Raw genomic sequence first — 23,287 nt, 5'->3', positions numbered from 1 at the left:
GATTCTTTTTTTTTATAATTCATCTCGTGCTCAGCGGTGAAGGAAAACATCGCGAGGAAACCTGCATGTGACAAATTTCATAGAAATTCTGCCACATGTGTATTTCACCAACCCGCATTGGAACAGCGTGGTGGAATATGTTCCAAACCTTCTCCTCAAAAGGAAGAGGAGGCCTTTAGCCCAGCAGTGGGAATTTACAGGCTGTTGTTGTTGTTGTTGAATCTCTTGCCGGTTGTTCTCGGTCTGCTCGGTCTCTCGATCTAGAATCTACATTCCGATTGGTGGTAGGTTTAAAATATAATACCGTTATGTATAAAAATGTAAAGTATTTTCTCATTTTCATTTTGATTCACAGAGCAATAATCGTCAAAATAAATCACAGTGTAACCAATGGAAAAATGCTGATACATGTCATGGACTCTTAACGTCCTTGAGGTGACGTGATAAATAAAATTAATCAATTAAATCACACGCACGCATAGTTGTAAACGGAACGGAATGAATGTAGGACCTCGCCTTCGACATCGGCATTGAAGTATTAGACAACAAAACACTTATATATACCAACTAATTCATTATATTTTAAAATACTATATAACTGGTACTCAAATAATTATATCAATTTCTAAAATACACAACATGTAATACAATAATTCTGGTACCAATGAACGAAAACAAAATTGACATTATTATTTAAACATCGGTGCTAAGATTTCGTCAAAAGCCTTGATTTGTTTTGAAATACACTATAAATTAAATAACAGTTCATAAAATTCCAATATAATTACTGTATACGTTTTACTTATACTAATTATGTGAATAATATTGTCTTCAGTAGTTAATTAAACGACGCTGTTGTGCTATATTAATAAAATTCGGTAAAATTAACCGATTCTTATGTAATTTATTTTACATAACCCATATCTTGTTATCAAATTAAGTGATACATATTTAAATAAAAATGTTATCAAATACCATTTCGTAAACAAAATGAGCTGATATGGCCCAGTGGTTAGAAAGCGTGCATCTTAACCGATGATTTCGGGTTCAAACCCAGGCAAGCACCACTATACATATATACGTGCTTAATTTGTGTTGAAGCCTGCATGTGTCTAATTATATCGAAATTGTGCCACATGTGTATTCCACCTCAACCATGTTGGAACAGCGTGGGGGAATATGTCCCAAACCCTCTCCTAATGGGAGAGGAGGCCTTAGACAGCAGTGGGAAATTTACAGGCTTTTAGTTTACTTTTTTTTAAACAAAATAAGGCTCCGAAATAGCTACATAAACAAAAACATTATTAAATTAAACCTTGTACAACTTAGCTCTGTCGATAAAACAAAAAAGTATTTGTGTTCCGAATTTAAAATGTTGAGTTGAATTATAAAAAAAATACATACACATTTTAATTTTATCGCATTAATGAAATAGTTATTTCGAGTACTCCCTTCCAATGTTACTCGTGGTGTCATAATATATATTATCTTGTCGCAAAACTGTGCGGTCTCACGGGTCTCATAATTTTATACTTAAAAAACCAGACCCGACCACATTCACTTTACTGCTGCTTACTGCGTACTTATCCCCAATTAACTTTGCAAGTTTATATCTATCACTGATCGCGGATTGGTATGACAATTTCACAATTTTAATTATGTCCAACTTGAACGCTAACGAGAAAATATATATGAACTGTTTTTTTTTTTATTACTTTGTAAATAAAATATGTCGACCAATCGTTTACATTACCATTTTCGCTAATTTGGATCTGGTACTTATATAGCAAATAAGATATACGATAAATCATTAGAAAGTCATTACACACTTAGCGATATAATCATCATTATCACAAAATTAATGACATGACAGCTCTCAGTTACTTCAATAAAAATCACACTGATTTATTATTTCATGTTTCCAAAGCAACGTTTTACTAGAAAACAAAACGGGTATTACGAAGTTTACAAAATGTATAATTTCATATTAATTCCAATTCGCTCGAAACATGCTACGTAAGGAATTCTAGATGACGGACTATGTGGTGCTTTCATTACTGGTATAATGACTGTGAAATGGCTGGCAATTTTATAACGTGATTACCTCTAATGTCGAAGAAACTTTCCTATTATAGGCCGTCAGCAAATTGTTTTCACACGTCATAAGCATTCAGGAAGTACGACCGCGAGACGTCTCCGGTCAAAACGAAATGGTGACGGAAATCGAAATCAAAATGCCTGAGAAAAAATTTAAGCCGTTCAACGAAACGTTCCCACATTGCGCATTCGCCTTGGCCATCGCACTTATTTACCCAAATCGAAGCAACGCCAGGAAACGAATGATGTTATTCGGTGTCGTCACAATCATCAATTCCGTCGTTCTATTCTGGTTCTTGTTGTATCTGGCTAAGTGCATATACACGCTGGATATGTTCAATCTATCGAGAAACGTCGCTATAGGGATACTTGCGTCTTTATTCTTTTTTAAATCATTCTACGGTAATTGGAAAACGGATATATTCGCCCAACTATTAGAAAAGATTTCCGACGATTTGCTCAAAGGTAACGATATGGATGAAGATGAACAGGAAATATACGAACATTATATAAAGTTAGGTAAACTGGGGCAAACGTGTTGGATCATAATACCGATTCTGTTGAGTTCGCAGTTTCCAATCTACGCGGGGGCTTGCATGATTTACGAAAGTCTAAAAAGCGATGTCGGTAAGAAGTATATGATACACGAAATGGAACTGAAATTCATTGAGGACAAACAATACGACTCGCCTTATTTCGAACTAATGTTCGCTTACAATCTTGTTCAATGCGTCGTATTGTCTCCAAACTTCGCCGGTTTCGATGGATCATTTTGTATCGCTACAAATCATTTGCGGCTCAAATTGAAACTATACGCACATAAAGTTAACAAGGCTTTTAAAAACGCCAAGTCTAGAGATGAGCTGGAGTTAATGATGAAAGATGCTATCAGGGATAATCAAGAGGCGTTAGTATTTTACAATGATCTGCAGGAGGTCTACGGAGGGTGGCTTTTCACGGTTTTCCTATTCACGTCGCTTCTTATATCAATGAATCTATACCAAATATATTTAAGTCGACGTATCGACCCCAAATACACTATATTTGCTTTGAGCGGAGTCATTCACATGTTTACACCGTGTTATTTTTCCAGTAACTTGATAAAGGTAAAGAAATTCTATAATATTTTTTTATTTAAGAAGTAATTATAGTCCAGCATTAAATAAACTAACTTATATGATAGCAATCTATATATGAAAATAATATTAATCTGTAAGAATATAAAAAACAAATTCGGATTAAAATAAACACGTACAAATGTACACTTACAAATGTTTAATTCATGACGGAAATAATCGTCAAAGTTTAGAAAAAAGAGACATCTACGTAACGTCGGTATCTGATTTAAAAAAAGAACCGATAGGAAAGCTATACATAATATATAAACAACGTATTTATAACATAAACAAGGAAATAAAAAAAAATATTACACACATCAAATTAAACAAGTAATTATATATCTTTGATTTTAAAATATCAATTATTTCCAGACTAGCGAGGAGCTAAGTTGGGACCTGTATAACTCAGCCTGGGAAGCATGGGCTGATCCCGCTGTGACAAAACTCCTGATATTCATGATCGCAAAATCACAGCAAACTCTCATCCTAACTGGAAAGGGCATGGTTTATTTCAACATGCAGTTATTCATATCTGTCCTGCAAACTTCATATTCGTTCTTCACTCTTATATCGAGCTAAATAATTAGTATATTTTATTTATCAAAATTTTGCACATTTATATGTAGGTTAAAATAATTTGCATAATTAAAACACAATATTCGCATTAATTGCACAGTATCAACGCTTTATTTGATAAAAATGCGAATTGAAAGTATATCTCATAATTTCGAAACATTTCATAATATTATGTATAATAAATTTTAAAATAATATCTATATTTATTATTATTAAAAAATACTAAAATACTTTTCTTTATTTTAAATTGTGGTTTTTACTTTTGCCGAAAGGGCACAGGTTATTTCGCTATTGTCACTCGCGAGTGATATTTAACACTACTCATACTTAATAAAGTTTCTTTAGTCGTATTTTTATTCAAATGAAAAATATTACTATTTTATTCGATTACCTTCAACCTTATAAAACATTACGGAATTTAAGTTTATTGTATTTTAATTAGTATATGTTTTCATAAAGTATAAACTATTTATATATGAATATAAAATCAATAACCTTCCTAAGCTAAGCTAACATTTAAACAATCAACATGATATTTGTTAAACAACATTAAACTGGGAAGACAACCAATTTTATACAATACAATAGCTAAAGTCGTTTCTTTTAAAATAGGTCGGATTACCTATTGCGTTAATGACTGCCTCAGATATGATGACGCAGATCTCAAGGCCCTGATTTCAAACCCCATTTTAGTCCGATAAAAAGTTATTTTGTGTTCCTATGGAAAGATTCCATGTAGTTTCATGAATCTAGAAGTTGGAACTGTGTACGATCCCGTGTGTTAATAACACATAAAGCCGTTGTTCTATCCTGAACTCTTTCCAGTAGAGTCGGTTTTGCCAACCCAACGGATTTGGAAGTAAAGAATGCTCATGTATTTGCAAACATATTTAAGCAGAATAATACGTCCTGTGTGTATTTGGGTAGACTCATGAGGATGGCTGGCGTCGCAGAAATCTGTCAAAATGACAATGTTTTTAGCACTATACATACATATTTGTCAAATAAATGTATTTGTGTGAAACTCGCTAAACAGGAAAAGGTAATCTATACGTATAATAAAATTGAAGTGTCTGTTTGTTATATTAAAATAACCCTTTTTAACTCAATGTATATGTATTTATACAAAATAACATATTTAACAATTTTTGTCGGTCTGTCGGTATGTCTGTCTGTTTGTTCCGGCTAATCTTTGGAACGGCTGGACCGATTTTGGGGGGGCTTTCATTGGTAGATAACTGATATAACAGGGAGTAACTTAGGCTACAATAATTTATTTTTTTTTTGTAAAATAGTAAACACGTACAAGGTCGCGGGCACAGCTAGTACGTTAGTAAAAACATATAAAATAATAATTTATATTTCTGTGTACTTTTTGGTTTCAAATAATCCTATATCCATCCCTAAAGACCTAAAGAGATTAATTGTAAACAAGCTTTTTCTGTACACATTATCTTTTATACTGATAAATGTGAAAACGTTTATATAATAACACCTAACTGAAGAAACTAATAAACCTTTATGTAAACGTACATACATATATGTAAAACTAATATCAAAAGATGCAACGATTTTCTGAGAAGATTTTAGTATTTAATATTATTATATAATTAGCTATGCATCGCAGTTTTATACGCTTTAAGACTATTTACGTGACAAGCGTAAACTTCATGTTCTTGTATTATTATATAACATATACAGAGTCAAGATGGTCAGTGACAAAGATTACAAATACATTATGATCTAGCTAATCTTCCCAACTTCACGCGTGCAAAACAAATTTTAGGTTGAATAAAAAACGAAAGGTAAAATCCTTGTTTCCCTACATCAGAACCAGCGTAAGTTTTGTACAAATTAGTGGATGGTGTTTTTAAGAATCGATGTAATTAATCAATTTGTTAAGTTTAATGTTTTGTAAGCACTATGAGGGTGGCATTTTCTTACAGAAGAAACCCTCTTTATAATAAATGAATAAAAAAACTAAAATAAAAAAAAATCCTTGTTTTGATTCCTGATAGGTAAGTTGAAATTTTCAGCTTTACTCTGCTATAAACATATATACACATTAAAACCTTTCTTTGAAATCACTCTATTTATTGATATTTCCCCTTCAATATTATCTAAGCCAAATTTGGATGTGAAAAATAAACAAACGTATATATCAAGTAAGAAAATTTAGTTGGATTTTAATTTTAGTTGGAATCATTTGATGCAGATTCGACGCGCTATTTATTTTAAGATTAATTAATTATAGTGCTACCAAATTTCTTAATTAACTACCAAAGAATTAACATGAAATGGAAAATAGTTCGATTTTAAGATTGTATAAGTACATCACTAGTTATTGTCGTGGCTTTGCTCTGGATTAGCAGTTAATCGTCACGTGTTAAGCAATAAAGTAATCTGCGTCCTTCCTCGGATTTCAAGCTTGCCTCATAGAAAATTTCATCAAAATCGGTTCAGTGGTTCGACCGTGAATGAGCAACAGACGGACAGACAGAGTAACTTTCGCATTTATAATATTAGAACAGATTACTCAATAAGTTTACGAAATAACTGTTGACAAAAAGATTAAAATTTATAAAGTATCCATTCGGATTAGGTTTAATTTATTACAATTAAAAAGAGCTGAGATGGCCCAGTGGTTAGAACGCAAGCATCCTAACCGATGATTTCGAATTCAAACCCAGGCAAGCACCACTATATATATATATGCTTAATTTGTGTTTATAATTCATCGGTGAAGGAAAAACATCTTAAGGAAACCTGCATGTGTCTTATTTCATCGAAATTCTGCCACATGTGCATTCCGGAAACCCACATTGGAACAGCGTGATGGAATATCTTCCAAACCCTCTCCATAATGGAAGAGAGAAAGAGAGCCTTATCTCAGCAGTAGGAAATGTACAGGTTGTTATTTTACTTTACTACTGTACTTTTAAACGAAAAGTATTGATTTAATATTTACAACTACCTTGTACTCTGTATTTTTTGTTTATTTTATATCTAAAATCTGATGAATTAGATTCACTTTAGAAATCTTAAAAGTTATCTTATAGAAAACTTTTCTTACTTGGTCACGGGACCTTTTGCCTGTGTTCATCTACTCACAGTGGTCTCATGTAACATAATAACCGTTTAAAGAAGGCACTTTATAAAGATCCTTAAACCAAAATTATGATATAACAATAACTATTTGCAAAGTTATACTTTTCAATTGGACTTCAGTTTACGATTTAGATTTAGAATATGATTGTATTTTTTAAATGTTGAAAAAGAGTAACTACTGAGTTTCTTGCCGGTTCTTCTCGGTAGAATCGACTTTCCGAACCGGTGGTAGTTTAACTTAATTGTTAAATGACGATTCAAAAGGGCTTGTAAAATATTTTTGAATATTAATAATAATAAGAAAAGGTTTTTAAAGAGTTACAATTGCTTGTAATTCATATTTATAATATATCCAATTTGTAATCGCTGGCCGTAGAAATAACCGTCCGTGTTAAAAGATCAATCTTTCATGCAAATGAAAAATCGATAATAACGACCAGAGCCAATAGTAATATTTAAAGGTTTTGATTTTATATAAAAAAAAAATACATGTCATAATTATGTAATTAAACTATTATTCTAATAATTCACTGAATCCTCTACTCTACGTTTGAATTATAATGTATACTTTCGCCATTTATTTAACAATAATAATATAATATTTATTTGAATAATAAAATTAAGTCACTTTCATATGGTACAATAAATTTAATTTCTATTTCATTATAAGACGTAAGGTAATTTAGAGCGGAACGTAGCGCGCCCGATTCGACATTACACGAGAAAGTCATTGTTCTTAATATCTTTGTAACTTTTTTCTTCCTACCAAAGCTTTTTTTTTAATCATCGCAAATTACATTTGAATTTGGAACACTAAGCAAAAATGTAGAACACTCTAATTAAATTTAGTGTAAGCGTTTTTTGTCTGATCATTTATCACTAAAAAAAATGTTACAGTTATTAAAAACGGGATATATACTCGTTTTTTTTTATTTGATATTTCGACATTACCTACGAATGTTTTCGGGTATCTGTGGTCGGCATTAGAAGTGTCACTGTCACTGTGACGTTTTTAACAACTGTAATAATTAAAAAAAAAACATGTCTGTCAATCTGCTTATTTTATAAATATTTTTCTAAATTTTTATTCCCGAATAGAAAATGCAAGGATATAAGGGTGATTGATACTCGTAATATCCAAGCATATCGTATTGTAAAGTATTTCAGAAAACGCCTGGTCGCTAATTATTTCTTAAGGAGTTATAAAATATAAAGATTTTGACTTGAAATTCAAATCCGAACCGTCATAATTTGCATCCACACAAGTCAGCTGTTCTACCAACGAGCCCGGCTTTCTTCACATTATGAAATATCTGTTAGTATAAACGGTATATTAATTACGTGCGCTCACGCATCTTTACTGCTTCCACTTATTACATCATCGTTAAGATAATTTCCGTCTTATTTTTCTCTTCACTTATTTCACGATAGTTTAAATGATCCTTGGAATATTTCTTATATATATATTAATACTTTGTATGGTCAATAAATACGTTCCCATATATCCTAGTTTAAGAATTTTTCTTTGAAAAGTTACTCTTTTAAAACATTGTGTGTATATTTTTTTTAAGTACGGTAACAATAAAATATTTCCGAGTAAATACAAACTTCATGGACAAGTGATAACGTTAATACAACAATTATTATTAAGGTCTTATTTTTAAGGTCGATGGAGTTAATATTTCTAAAACGTGTTTAGTTATCTCAAACATTAGAAAACACAACAGTATCTGTATCTTGTTGTGTAACCTTGTACTTGTGTAAATAAAATACATGTGTTGATGAAAATTATAATTAAAAATTAATCGACGGACATTATAAATCCTGCATTTTAAAATTTCAAACTATTACATATTTTCTACTTATTTTAATTTTTTACGTTTCTTTCTCATAAAAATTCAAATAAGAGTTTTAAAGGATATAAGGTAAAAATTAAACGAAAATAACGAGTCGTATTGTTAAAAATAATTTGAAATTGGAACTGCAATTTCCGTTTACAAAACCATTTAAATTAAAAAAAAAAACTCAAACTGTATTATCAAGTGAGCGCGAGCAAGTTTCACGCGAAGTGACGTAACCAGGGTACAACGGTAAAGCCTATGGAGCATGATAGGTACCGTGGCGGCCGACGATAGCAAAAGTGTCTGCCGACCCTGGCTTGTCCCCTCCTCGCGTCGCGTGGGGGGTGCCACTTCCATCTCCCTTCACCTTCGCGTACACTGCTCCGCACAACCAATGACCGCCCGCCCCGAGCCGGCGAAAGGTTTTATATACAAGTGGATTTCGCACTGCCAAATTGCTATAAGTCAAAATATAGGGTAGTCGGGCGGTTCACTCGCTCGCACCGTGTCGCCGGGTGTGCATCGACTCCGTAAATTTTTTAAAGTGGGTGCGTTCGTGCGTGTTCTCACGCTAGCTCGGATTAGGCTCTACCAACACGTGGAACAAATGCGCGGTACTACAGTGCCTTTATCATAATATTGGAAAAGGGCATTAAGACTGTGTAACTATGGGGTGCAGTGCGAGATTCTGTTTACTGACTCTATCCTTGTGCCTTGTGACTGAACTTGCATTTGGTGTGAGAGTGCTACCCAAGCGGAAAAAAGGTAAATAAACTTATAACATCCTATTAAAATTATTAATTTAGAAATTAATAAACACAATACATATAATAATTAAGCAGTAAAATACTAAATAATATTGCATAATATTTTTAACTATTAAACAATGAACGGAAGCATAAAACGAGCTGCTCAAATATCGATTAACGCAGCCGATATATCGCTTTCGATCGTTTGTATTTAGTTTTGTTTCCAATAAATCACAATGTTTGATTGGAGATATTGCGTTAAATAATCCTTTGACCTGAATAAATTCGATACGTTATGAATTATGTCCGTGGCGAACCACGTACTGATCATATGATCCGGTTTCGAATCGGCGGACCAGTGCGCTGTCAACGCACTCGTAAACAAAACAGTTTCATCGACGCATTACAAACATCGACTTTTCTTTGATTTCTTTTTCCCGTATCTCATTTTTTTAGTATAATTTATAATCCAACCAATTTAAATATACCGAAAATATCTTCATATCCTAAGTCGTGAGAGCTATTATATTTTATCGATATAATGTACCGCTGTAGATCTTGTTAGAGCTACATTTCCTCAAGGTCAAGTGTACAACGGCTAAGAATCTAAATTACTTAATAAATAATCATTATTTAAATTGCATATGAATATAGATAAAAAATGCATAAAAGGAAATGCGATCATCGGACATAGTCACATTACACGATTGACGAATTATTTAATAAAAAAAAACATCTAAATGTATAGAAATGGCATTAATAGATGATATGTTACGTTTTATAAAACTCGCGATTGAAATCATTTTGATTGTGACCTTGAGTGTGTTTAACATTTTCTATTTAGCGAAATGATTAATACAGCATAATTATGTGCACAATTATTAGCTCGGCGTCTAAGAATATTAAGTTCATAAAAATAGCCAAAAATTAAAAAATTGAAAATATTTTTTAAAAAAATTGTCAAATTTCAATGATTTTTTAAAATTAATTAATTCATTTTGATTGATTTTCTCAGCGTTATGCTAAGCTTCTCCAATAAGATCTATTTTAAAATAAAAAATAAAATTAAGAATAAAAAAATTTAATATTTATTTTTATAAAAAAAAATCAATGGCTTAATAAGAATTAAAAAAAATAATGTAATATTTATAAATATTAAAACCATAAAACAGCTATGTGATACTTTAAAAATCATTTTATTACAATCAAGATTACCAATCAAATTACAAAACAATTAACAAATTTCATTTACAAATATCACGTGTTATTTTGAAAGGATATAAGTGTCAGTAATAATTTATATCAAAATAATCAATTACTAAACAGAAAATAAAATATGTTATCTATAACATATTTAAACAGGTTTCATTTAATTCAGCAACTTTTTTTTTTCGATAAATGCTATTTCGACTGTGACTAAAAAAGGTCTTATATAAGCCATCGTAACACAAATGAAAGTAGGTGCTATTATTCGCACACGGTTAATTAACATGTAGCTTAAACCTCGATATCATAAAGATACCTTTTATTGACTATAATTATATATTATATACTTTTAATTTAAACGTTTAAAAAAAGAAAATGTTGCGAATGTGTTTGCAAGCTGTTTATGTTTACACAAGTAATATTATAGATTAACTTTTTTTTTCACAATATCTTATAAATATTTTTTACTGGCAACACATTTTTTACGAACACTTATTAAGGTGTAATGACTATGCATACATTAACAACCTCATGAGCAATTTGCAAATAGATGCAAAAACAAAATATCCTCGCTTATCTCATTTTCTATCTAATACGAGTTTTCCATCAACTCCCATGTGTATGTGGTACATACGTACATGTACTGCATGCATGTGTGTGTTGCATCCGGACTGCACTAATCAACTACCGGTTATAAAGGCTCTATAACCATGCGATCGTCAAGTCTGGTACAATAATAATAAAAATTATATTTAATGTATTACAACATTTTATGAAACTTTATGCAATTCAAATTTCTCTCTGCTTATGCTTTTTATGGTCATACTATAATTAAAAAAACATATATCAGTAGCAAATCTGAGTCATATATATATTACCTAATGTACGCAAATCGTATTTTGTTATCTGATTTACATAGCCATTATAATTATATGTTTATATTTTCTCTTTCATCATATTATAACGGCGTTATATTGAAAATGCTTTGTACATTTCATAATAGATTAAATACATTGATATTATCATGTAAGTTTTTAAAGTTAACTTTTTAACACATTTAAATAGGTCTGGAAACCATACGACAAAAAAATATATTTACAATGTACGAAAGCTTATAAATGCAGAACAAAATATTTAAAAAAAAAAGAAAATTACATTGCATAACATGAATATAATATTTAAATTTAAATATCGAATTAAAAAAAAATAAGATTAAGATCGAATGAACTAGTCTTAGTCATGAATGAACGGTATTGCGTGTGGTTAAAATGACTTTAAGGCCTTTTCAAATGCGTTTAGTTGTGCCCATATATGACAAAGTGTACCGATTCGTTATCATATTTTGTAATAAATATAAAATAATATATATCAATTTTCGAAGATCACATTTTTTTTTTAATTTATTATTAACAAAAAGTTTACTAACAAGGTTTTATATACAAATTAAAACATTACTTAGTCGTGATATCTCGTTGTGCTCATCAATCACTTCACAATATTTACATAATAAAGGATGCTCAATTTTTATCTAATGTATATCATTAATATAAAAAATTAACATAACACAGTTCATACACACGTTATATAATTCGTTCAACGTTAGTGTTAATCTATACATACAATTAAATTGGATTGTCTGTTGGTAACATTAAAATAATCGCTTTTTACTAAGTGCATATTTTATTATGACGACCTCCGTGGTCGAGTGGTGTGAACACCGGTTTTCATGGGTACGCCACTCTGAGGTCCCGGGTTCGATTCCCGGCCGAGTCGATGTAGATTACCATTAGTTTTCTATGTTGTCTTGGGTATGGGTGTTTGTGGTACCGTCGTTATTTCTGATTTCCATAACACAAGTGCTTCAGCTACTTACATTGGGATCAGAGTAATGTATGTGATGTTGTCTCATATTTATTATTTATTTATTTATATATAAACGGTGCATTTACCAGAATAGTAAATATAATAATATTTTTTGTCTGAAATAAAATGCTCACGAAGTCGCGGACACAGCTAGTGAAGTATATAAGCGAATATTTTACGTTTGCTTAATTTCGCAAGTGTACAGGTTTTGAATTAAATCAAAAACAAGTTGTAATTTAGTATACGAAACAACACGCCCTAATTGTTCGCGTTATTTTTCCTCGTTTCCAACATTAATGAGTTTAAATAATTCGGGTCGTATTATACGCACTTACGCCCAAATGAGACGTGTTATAATAGTCACGTCAACTGTTTTATTGCATTTATATCGATAATATATCTTTATATTTTTAATGTAGAGATGCTGGTAACAGCTGCCCAAAGACATGTCTTGTTATTCCTTGAATATTCAATGCATCACCAACATTGGAAAGAAAGATGTTTCTAACAAAATACTCTGGCTCACGAACCTTAAAAACGCAACACATTCATACAAAGTATTGCTATTTAAAGGAAAAAAATAATTAATGAATTGGTGTTATCTAAATAAGTGCAACTTCTTAATAAGACATAACAAATTTTATTGATTAATTTCTTAATTAACAGTTATCGAAATGAATCAGCCTTTCGCTAAATTCGTATAAATAGACCATCAATATTTCATGTGGCAACACCGAAGCGGTTTATTGGAAATCAAATCGTATAAAGAAGGTTATTATAATATTTATTTTACGTTTAATGATACGGAAGGAGAAACTTAAAATTAATCGATGCGTTTTGATTGATCGCTATTCACTCGTATTATATTGAATGATACGAGCACGCTAAGTTAGCGCTTATTTATTATGTTTCTGCTCTCATAACTTATGACTTTCAAGCGATTAGTTTGTAACTGATCGTAAATTATTGTAAAGAAGTGCAATTTATTTTATTATTATATTTATTTGAGGTCTATTTCACACTTCGTCGCTAAGTAGTTACGCTTGACCATTTTTTAAATAAATTACGAGTAGTATTTTTAACTCACTACCACTTATAATACAATAAACCTACCTTGCAATATTTGGCTTGAATGGCAAGCGAGTGTAATTATATAGAACCAATGTTCGTAACAAGGTCAATGGACCGACGGATAGACGGATAGACGACAAAAAAAGATGACCCAACCATTCGACCTATAAAAATAAATAAATTATTAAATAATACTGACGTAACAACCCTTAATTAAACCCCAGCCGGTACTGTTGTATCTCTGTTGCTACTGTTGTATCCGCAGTAAAGTATTACAAATACATAATATCTAGATGTGTCTCAACTTACTTCTGACATGTTATAAAAAAACACATCATAGAGTTTGCTAAATTTGAATGCATGACGTTCGATTAAGATCTACATATGTGTTGTATGCATTGTCATGTCATGTAACAAATTGTAAAAATAGAAAGTGTGATCTAATTTTAATATAATAAATGATATTTAAATAAATAATCATTATGACATAGCCCAGCAAAAAAACATTGTTAATTTAACGATCTGTTTATTTATATTATGTAAAAAAAATTACATTGTTATGCGAACGTAATAAAATGTATAATTAACGGATCATAAAAGTAAGTGGAAACAGCCCTGTGTCTACGGCCGTGAAGAAAATATTTGATAATAGTTGCGAAACCTCATTGCCACAATATAAAGAGAATATAAAAATTACTTTAATATTTTGAAATATATATAGCTATCTGTCCCGAATTCGTACGGGTAAAATTTATGCAAAATTACTTCATCAATCCCAAAAAACTTTAAATATAATTTAAAAAAAAAATCTTAGTGAGGAAATTTTCGAAGGAATAACTAGGTATATATAACACGTCATTCAAACTAACAGTTTCGGAATTCAGTCGGTATTATTAGTACTATTAACCAGTAATTATATATATTTGAATACAAAGCTTGAATTTAAATAGCAGCCTTCCGTAATAAGCGGGATGTACTTGTACGAAAAATCATTATAAAACCTCTTTGATAGGTTTGGAAGCGCGATCTATCATATAAACCTTATGGATTTCTTTACAATTGAAACAAATACAAACGATAAATTAAAAATAAAACTAAACTCAATATTTTACATAAGGTTAGCTATAAACAAGATTAATGGAAATATGCAGACATACCATTAGTTTACTTTTTCTATTTCGTCATTTTAAATTTTATACATTAATCTAATTACAAATTTATCTTATCTTTTTTTTGTTCGTTGGTTTATTTATTCTACTACTATATTCATTTATTTAATTGAAACTGTAACAAGGCTATTGTTATCATTATGTATAATACTTTTATATATAGTATGATATTAAACATTTAGTTATCTTATAAACGAGAATGTGACTCTGATTGTTCGTCTGTCTGTCTTCACGGCCAAACCACTGAATTGAATTCCTTGAAAATTGGTTTGAAGCAAGCTTGAACTCCAGTGAAATATAGGATACTTTTTATATCTTTTATCTGATGATCAACCATTAAACGCGAGGGAAACTGAAAGGTCACAACTATATACATTTAAAAAAATCCAGGCATATACATATGTATGTTTAATACATACTCTTTATACGTAAGCATTTAATTCTTATCCCATCTCTGTCAATTCTTGACTCAATAAAACTATTTTAGTACTTATAAGACCTCTTTTGTGGTTAGTAATAATTTTTCTCAAGTACTGAAATTCTTTTGGTCTATATAAATTATAAGTGTATTTTATTAGCAAAAGAACTAAATGCCGAACCAAAAAAACAAATGACAACCATCGCTGAGGTAAATAACTCATACCATATCAAACCTATTTTATTTGAAATATCTGTTACAAGTAAATAGTTAAAAAAATACTAATGAATACAAATGTCGGACAGTGGATGTCATACCGCCAAAAAACATGTATTAATTTAATTTAGAATGATTATAAAGCCTTGTAGGGAGTCAGTGTGTAGTTTTACTTCATTGGTCCAATTCTATTTGCCATGAACGGCGTAACACTCATTTCAAAAACAAACGCCTTAAATTCCTTAACATAAAAAGAATCATACCTATCTCACTTATGATTTTCTAGGCTGTACCGATTATGCCGTGTATCAAAGAAAAAAAAATCAGCCAACGAAATGTAAAATTAAATGTTGTGACGTTTTAATTTTATTTTATAGTGTGTGAGAGTTAGAATTTTCACTTTTACGCTGGATTACTTTTTTTTAAATCATGATGTGATGCGTACATTTTAAAAATAGAAATCGAAAGTCGATTTTCACTTTTTTAATCATGTATTCTATTCTAATCGCATTTACGTTTTCTTATTTTCACCAAAAAACTATTTTACTATCTGATACATACCCCGCATTACAATTACTTATTTTAGAAACTATTTAACGATATTTCGACATTGGATAGTATGAGAGAATTAAATTTCAATTGTCTGTGCCTTCTATTTTATAATATTGTCTATGATTCTAAAGTTAAATAACAGTAAGATATGTAGAATTATTTCAACGGAAGTAATTTGTACAATTATAAAATAAACACTTATATGATTAAATGACATTTGTTTTACCTACATGAGAACAGTTTCAGTTCAGTCCTAGATATTTACGATTGACCGATTGAAATTCGCCGTAAGTGACAAATACCGCATTATTCTGAATTAGCCATTTCTGTGTTTAAAATAAGTACGTTAATTGCGTGTGTCAACTGGCAAATGTGTATTGATAATCTGATACAATTCTCGACCTCAATCCACGCGACCTTAAAGGTGAACAACGCATTAGCAAAATGCATGAGAATATAACTGTTGACTTTGTCTCTGAAACCAGCGACTTACAATTGTCCTTGCTTCATGAGATTGTATGAATCAAATGCCAATTTTACTAACGAGAAAATCTATACGCTTATATAACGTCCAATCGATTTGTTTACCGTAATACTAATTGCATGTTAAACTATAAACTATCGACTAAAAATATAATACTTTTCATTATCTTAATACAAGTAAACGGATGCTTAGTAATGATTGTTTTGAACTTTGTGTCTTTTTTCGAAGGGTTTCGTTTTAGAAAGACTGTTTTAGAAGACCGTATTACTCGGTAAGGAAATTAATTTCGAGTTGAAATGTCATATGACAGAGCCTTATGTGAAAAATATTAGTTGAAATTCACTTTAACGAATGCTTTAGACTATATATTGTCTGAATTTTCTTTTTTTTTTCAATTAGACTACAGTCTGTTCATTTTTGGATACGACGAAATATCACGGATCATAAAATTTAAATATTTATGAAATTCATAGATTAATTTCAACCTTGAGTGGTTAAAAACAAGGAGATTCAGAAACAATGGTACAGCATTTACATATACATACAGCGAAAAAGTAATTTTATTCAAATTGTCTTAAGATGCATTTAAATAGCCCAAAAAGATACCATGCGTCCGAAGCTTATATAGAACTACCAGAAAAAGCATAAACAACTTAAATCGGAGACACACTGCGCAAAACCTTGAGCATGTTCTCATATTAACCGGAAAATTGCACTAATATCGATTTAATGATATACTTTATATTTATAACTATAAGGACTATATTCCCGTGAACCTTAATTTCGAATCCAAGTAGCTTTCAAAGTATTATCGAGATTATGCGTAAGATATGTTACACAAGAGATAGAAATGTATGCATGTATGCTTTCTGCAATACTATTGTTTCATTCATTCGTTCACCATTCAATACTAGGTGATAATTACTGTGTAGTGAGTGAAGAAAACTGGGTTACCGTTGTGGAAAGGAACGCAAATTACGATAAACACTTCAGTCAACATTTGCATTGCGATTGAGTTATTACATCAATTATATCTATATACGGACGAAATTGTGTGTAGTTTTGTAATTCATGTTCTGTTATGGAAGAATCCAATTTTTTTTAACTCACTGATACGATATAATTGATGGTTATAGAAACTTTGATGTTTACTCTTTCGTAATTGTAATTTTGATGCTATATGTATTTCGCAATCCGTAATGAAACGAATCCATCAATATTTCATACGAGATGGCCTGGCAATTAAATCATTATAAAACTAAATATTGGATCAAAATAAAAGCTGCACCTGTATCTGAATTCGTTAATAGTTTATTTCAAATCGATTTCATGGACGACAGTTACACAAAATGTTATAAATAAATCAATAAACATCTTCAATGATTCTATTACAAAAAATAGAAAGAATAAATAAATAGCATAATAATAATAATGCAGAACGAAGTTAATTAGATTTGGCGAAATTAAAATTGCACATTTTGATATTCTTATTTAACAAAATGTATCACTTAACAATATCTCTGTCTGATAAGATACTTAATAATGAGAATATATATTACGTCATGTCATAATTACATAGTGTAAGCTAAACTACAAAAATGCATATTATCTATTCAATATAGAAAACATTACACTTACTTATTGATAGTCAAATTAAAAACTAATATCAGTTCGGAAGAGGAAAACGATCTGAGAAAGAAATTCTAAATTCTTCTATACAAAAAGTCACCAAATAATCTAAACTACTTTTGTATAATTTTAGTATAATTGTGTAATAATTAGCATATTGTTCTGCGATTCAAAAGAGAGTTTAACAAACAAATTGAATGAAATTTTAAATCGATTTTAAAGTAATCTTTTAAACATTACATAACATCAAAATTTACTTTCGCCTTTAAAATCGATACTAGCATTGAACATCCGACTAGCTGCGTCTAAACGCGAGTTGTCGCCGTCAGTGTTACCAGTTTACTTACGATGTATAATTTAAAACTTTCTCTAAAGACGCCCGCTACGACTTCGACTGTGGCATTGGTCAGATTTCCCTTTCCTTGGCCATCAGTTGCGCTTCATTGGTTCAATTAATCTACATTTAAATTGAGGTCTCGATTTGACACGAATATTTGTATTAAACGAAATAAATGTCATAATTTGTGTAATGTTACGTTAGTTTCTACTCACATCGAAATCGTGCTTTCCTCATTACATTCCTCATGCATAATTATGATCGCTTACATCGCTAATAAATATTAATATATTGGCATTGAATAATTAAATTTAAATTATAGTTATATTAATTTAATAATATATTTAAAAAATGGTTATTATAATTATTATAGCTGTCACTAATATTTTGTAGATACAGCGAATGTATAGTATGATACTTTTGCATTTTTAGATTTTTTTTAAATATTTTTGGAAGCAATTTGTTGTATTCTGTTTTAATGGCTGTCACCAATAGAATAGTTTTTTTTTGTAAGTGAATGGACTGTTCAGATACTCTAAAATACTTATAAGATTAGTAAAAATAAATTAACTTATTCGTGTTTTATTATCATGTAACAGGAAGAAATATGTAAGATTTGTATTCAATAAAAGCCTTTACTTCCGCGTTAGCGTGACTCAATGGTAAAATTAAATTATTTCTGATTGTCCACAATCACGATCTGAAAAGTGATTTTTGATCTGTGATGTGAGTCAGCGTATATGGAGAAAATGCTGACTTTCGATCGTTAATATTGAAAAATTGTTACATTGATGCATTAGTGGCAATTAGTATTGCAAATTGCATAATTAATCTTTCAAAAAATATATCGTTGCTCACTTTTTAATATATACCTTAAAGGTATTGGTTGCCCAATGTTGGCCCAAAGGTTGTGAATGACCAATCAAACATCAACATTTTATATCATTTTTATTACCTTTAAATAAATTATTCATACGAATATTTAAAGCGTTACATAATTATTTTCATTTCATAATATTAATGATTTTCTCTTTTCGTAATAACGAGTTGGAAAAACGAATTTTTAAACGGCTCATTAACATCATTAAATAACACACTAGTTTCGAAAATGACATAACATTAAAACAAAACGACGCATCAAATAAATCGAAAGCGAAATCAAAAATCAATCTGTGTTCTATAGTCGATGTTGATTCGCCTCGATTTTTAATTCAACTCGATTCATGCGATTAAGATGTTCGTAATCGATTTAGTGCGATCGGATGCAGTCTTTCACTCGTACGCAACGAAGCGGGGCCTAGGTCAAGAACGTTGGCCGTGGCATCAAAATGAATATCTCGTCTCGCTGTCATCGAACTCGATTAAACTGCTTGATAACGAAAATAATATGCCATTTATTTAACAGGTAATATTAACGCTTCGTCACAATCAAATTATGATTTATGATAATCGATTAATTTTTTAGCAAATCTATTAGAAACGATTATATCAGACTTTATATTGGAAAATAATAAGTTCTGTAAATCAGTTTCTATTAAAAGATGGTTCTATATTAATTCATATCAAAAGCAGGTTCGATTGAAACACCGCATGAGAAAGTAAAGGGACGATAATATGTAATAAATACATTTATTTGTACTCATTAGTCAATATGATTAAAATTTCATACCACATCTATGAGCAATGGTGACTTACCGTCAGGTGGATTGTAGGTCCGTTTATCGATGATATAAAAATCAAAGAAGGGCATTGAACTTATCCAACTGATGGGAAAAGTCCTCCTCGTCTGGGAGAAAGGGGTTATACATAAACATTTAACAGATTTTTATCTGACACAGGTTTTCTCACGATGTCTATCATCACAACTTACAACGAAGATGTACATAAATTAAGTACATAAACGCAGTTTTATTGTGCCCGGGTTTGAACACGCAGTCTATAGTTCATATTCACATATTCCTACTACTATAAGTCGTTATTTCACGTAAAGAATTTATATATATACAATTATTCAACAATATTCTATCTAATGAGTACAATTAGTTCTACGATCGGAAACAATCGCAGACATGTCTTAGTATTCAAGGCTGGTACTAGTAGGTCTAGCGTGGGAACTAAGTTTCCTTTATGAGGAGTTAGGTAAAAGGGCCCAGACAGAATTCAAACGCAAAACTCGCTAAAGAAGTTAGCCGAATTATAATTGTGTTTAATTTTGGTTTTCATTCTAACTTTCTAGAACCGAACGTGTGAAAAACGGTCTAGTTGTTTTTGAGATTACATTAAAGCAAAAAAAAATCGAGTTTCTCTCTATGATATCGGTGTTAATAACGTGAAAGTCGCATTCGAAGCGGGTATATCTACTACAATACGTAAATATGTACAGCAAGCTATACGTGTAAATTTATACGAAAAGTAAATTTCAGTAAAACAAATATTTTTTTGTATTTCAATAAGGATCGTTGAGGCAATAACGATCTAATTGTTATCAAATACTTGTCATGTTCAGTTCAAAACTATGCGTTATAATACCTATTTTGCAACTGGTATCTAGGTAGGACATAAGTGTAAATAATTCAATACAAGAATTCGAATCGGTATTTATTGTTTGATCCAGTTACAATTTACAACGCAGCTGGTGCACGCGTTCCCATAGCAACTGTCATGTTAGGAAACGTTGCAATTAATAATACGCAATACATTACTTACTGTGCACTAAAGGATTAACGAGACAGACTAAGTAATAGCGCAATGAAATAGCTATATGTTTCAATCGACGTTTAAACAGGAGGCCGGTTTGCTTCACTGATGCATACAGCATATTAAACACTATAGGTTATTAAAGAAAGGTCTTGGTCGTTATTACGTGAGTAATAGAGTTGATAATTGTAACGAATTATCTGTCCACCATAATATTGTAAATGCGCTCTGCGATGAAACTAAAGCTACTTTACGATTACAATACAGCATATTATGTACACTTTCACTCTTCCATAGTTTATGTTAATATATAAGCCGCTATAAAAATATTAAGAGGTTAGAAGTAAATAGTTTTGAATTTGTTTTAATAATATCTTATGATGCTTTATATTTGTAATTTAATACGAAGATTTATGAATCACGCTTTGGTTATTTTCATTTCTTTATTTGATCACTTAGCGACACTGAAAATAAACAAAAGGTAGTCTTTTGGTTTTTTTTTTAAATTTAATTATAGATTCTATTTTTTATTGCTAGTTAATTAAATACCAAAGCTGATAAAATTATTTCCTTTTTTTCTACTTTTTTAAAGATTAAATTAATAACTTGAATATATGAGATTTTGTTACGAAAACTTATACCTATTACAATTTTCATTTATATGAAAATAACCTCAATATATTTCTTTAGAGCATATCCATTAAATTATTTTAAAAAAAAAGCCTGTAAAGCTATCTCAACCGTAAAATCAGGTATAATTAAAATGAATTTTCCTGTAATTGCCTTTCCCAGCTACCGAATAATTTAAAGGACTATTATGAAAGCGACTATTTTTTTCGTAACATTTATACAGTATTGTTCCTTATGTTAGTTAGCGATTAAGATAATTAAAAGATACATTACTAGAATAAGGAACCGTTATCGTATACAGGCTGTACAATTAGATAGGATAGATAGACATAGATAGATAGAGGATAGTTAGATAGATTACTATCTAACTATCCGAGTTTTTGTTTTATTTAAATGTATAAGGCTACATATTTGCACAGATCTCGATAGAAACCCGTATCAGAGTTATCAAATTATAAGATATTTGACAAGATCGCTTTTTATTACCTTTTAAAGTATATCCGCCGGTGGTTTCTAACGTTGTACGAAAGCTGTTCGTTGTAACGACATTTTTTACACGAGACTTAACTATAAATCAATGTCGCAACTTTCATGCAATTTGACTGAGAACGGTCGCCAATCCTGTTCCATGCATTTTTATACGTATTTTTAATATAACTTGAATTCGGATTCTTAAATGCGATAAAAACGAATCAATCTAAATTCGATCGTTTACAACAAACATATTTACAACATTTTTTATTCATAAATAAATTAAAAAATGTAAACGTAGTTTTATATATTTCAACCAAAACATAATGTATAAAGTCGGTACTATAAATGTACTAAAATAGGCCTAAAAGTATGAGAACTTAATTTAAATATAATACGACGGCTCCATTGACAGTATCAAGAACAGGTACTTTTACTTTCGCCAAACTAGTGCTACATTTCTGTACAGTTTGTGGTGCAACGGGTTTCTTACTGGAGTAGCGGTGACAAGGTTGCAAAATAACTCGATCTAGACTACGCACTGTTACGATACCAATGAATTCCCCTCAACGCAACGAACAAACTAAATCGCTCTCAATAAACATTCTTACGCAATCAAAAAGTTCTGATATCTTTGTACAAGAATTCGCTCGCCGATAGATAAGATTGCATAACGCTGGTCATTTAACCGATATGCATTGTCAAACTTAATTGAGTAGTCATGTAACATTAATTACATAGGAAAAAAAATAATAATCGACAAGTGAAAATGCAAATACTACACGTGCAACGGCAGACCACAGGTATTTCTATATTACGAAAGAACTGTATTACGGATCCATTTGCGGCTCAACACATTGAAGCAAAGCGACCGCAGACTTTAATTACATTTTGCCGAATCGGCAATAAAGTAAAGAACCATAATTTCCGGACTATTAAAGGTGCACCTCGACGTAGACAAGGCCAGTTTACGAGACCGGCCCCGAATCAGAACAATGCCATTCCTATTTGATTCTCTACCCGTCACAGAAGGACGCTAAACGAATTTAGCAACT

The 23,287-nt window shown here is 30.7% G+C and overlaps 1 protein-coding gene and 1 pseudogene across 2 annotated transcripts in view; both read left to right on the top strand.

Annotated features, from left to right (window-relative positions):
* The first annotated feature begins 2,147 nt into the window (after nt 1-2,147).
* On the top strand, nt 2,148-9,221 carry LOC124533533 (annotated as a pseudogene).
* The window catches only part of LOC124533532 (laccase-1), a 48,923-nt gene continuing 34,796 nt past the window's right edge, over nt 9,161-23,287 (top strand). Inside the window, exon 1 of one of the 2 annotated variants that reach the window (XM_047108882.1) lies at nt 9,161-9,505. In XM_047108882.1, coding sequence (XP_046964838.1) covers nt 9,409-9,505 — 97 coding nt within the window. In that variant the 5' untranslated portion in view covers nt 9,161-9,408. The remainder of the gene's footprint in view (nt 9,506-23,287) is intronic. The other variant, XM_047108883.1, reaches the window with a different exon arrangement.

The sequence above is a fragment of the Vanessa cardui genome, chromosome 11, assembly GCF_905220365.1.
Source record: "Vanessa cardui chromosome 11, ilVanCard2.1, whole genome shotgun sequence".
Lineage (NCBI taxonomy): Eukaryota > Metazoa > Arthropoda > Insecta > Lepidoptera > Nymphalidae > Vanessa > Vanessa cardui.
Note: the sequence above shows the minus strand (reverse complement) of the source record. Positions and strands in the feature narration are given on the sequence as shown.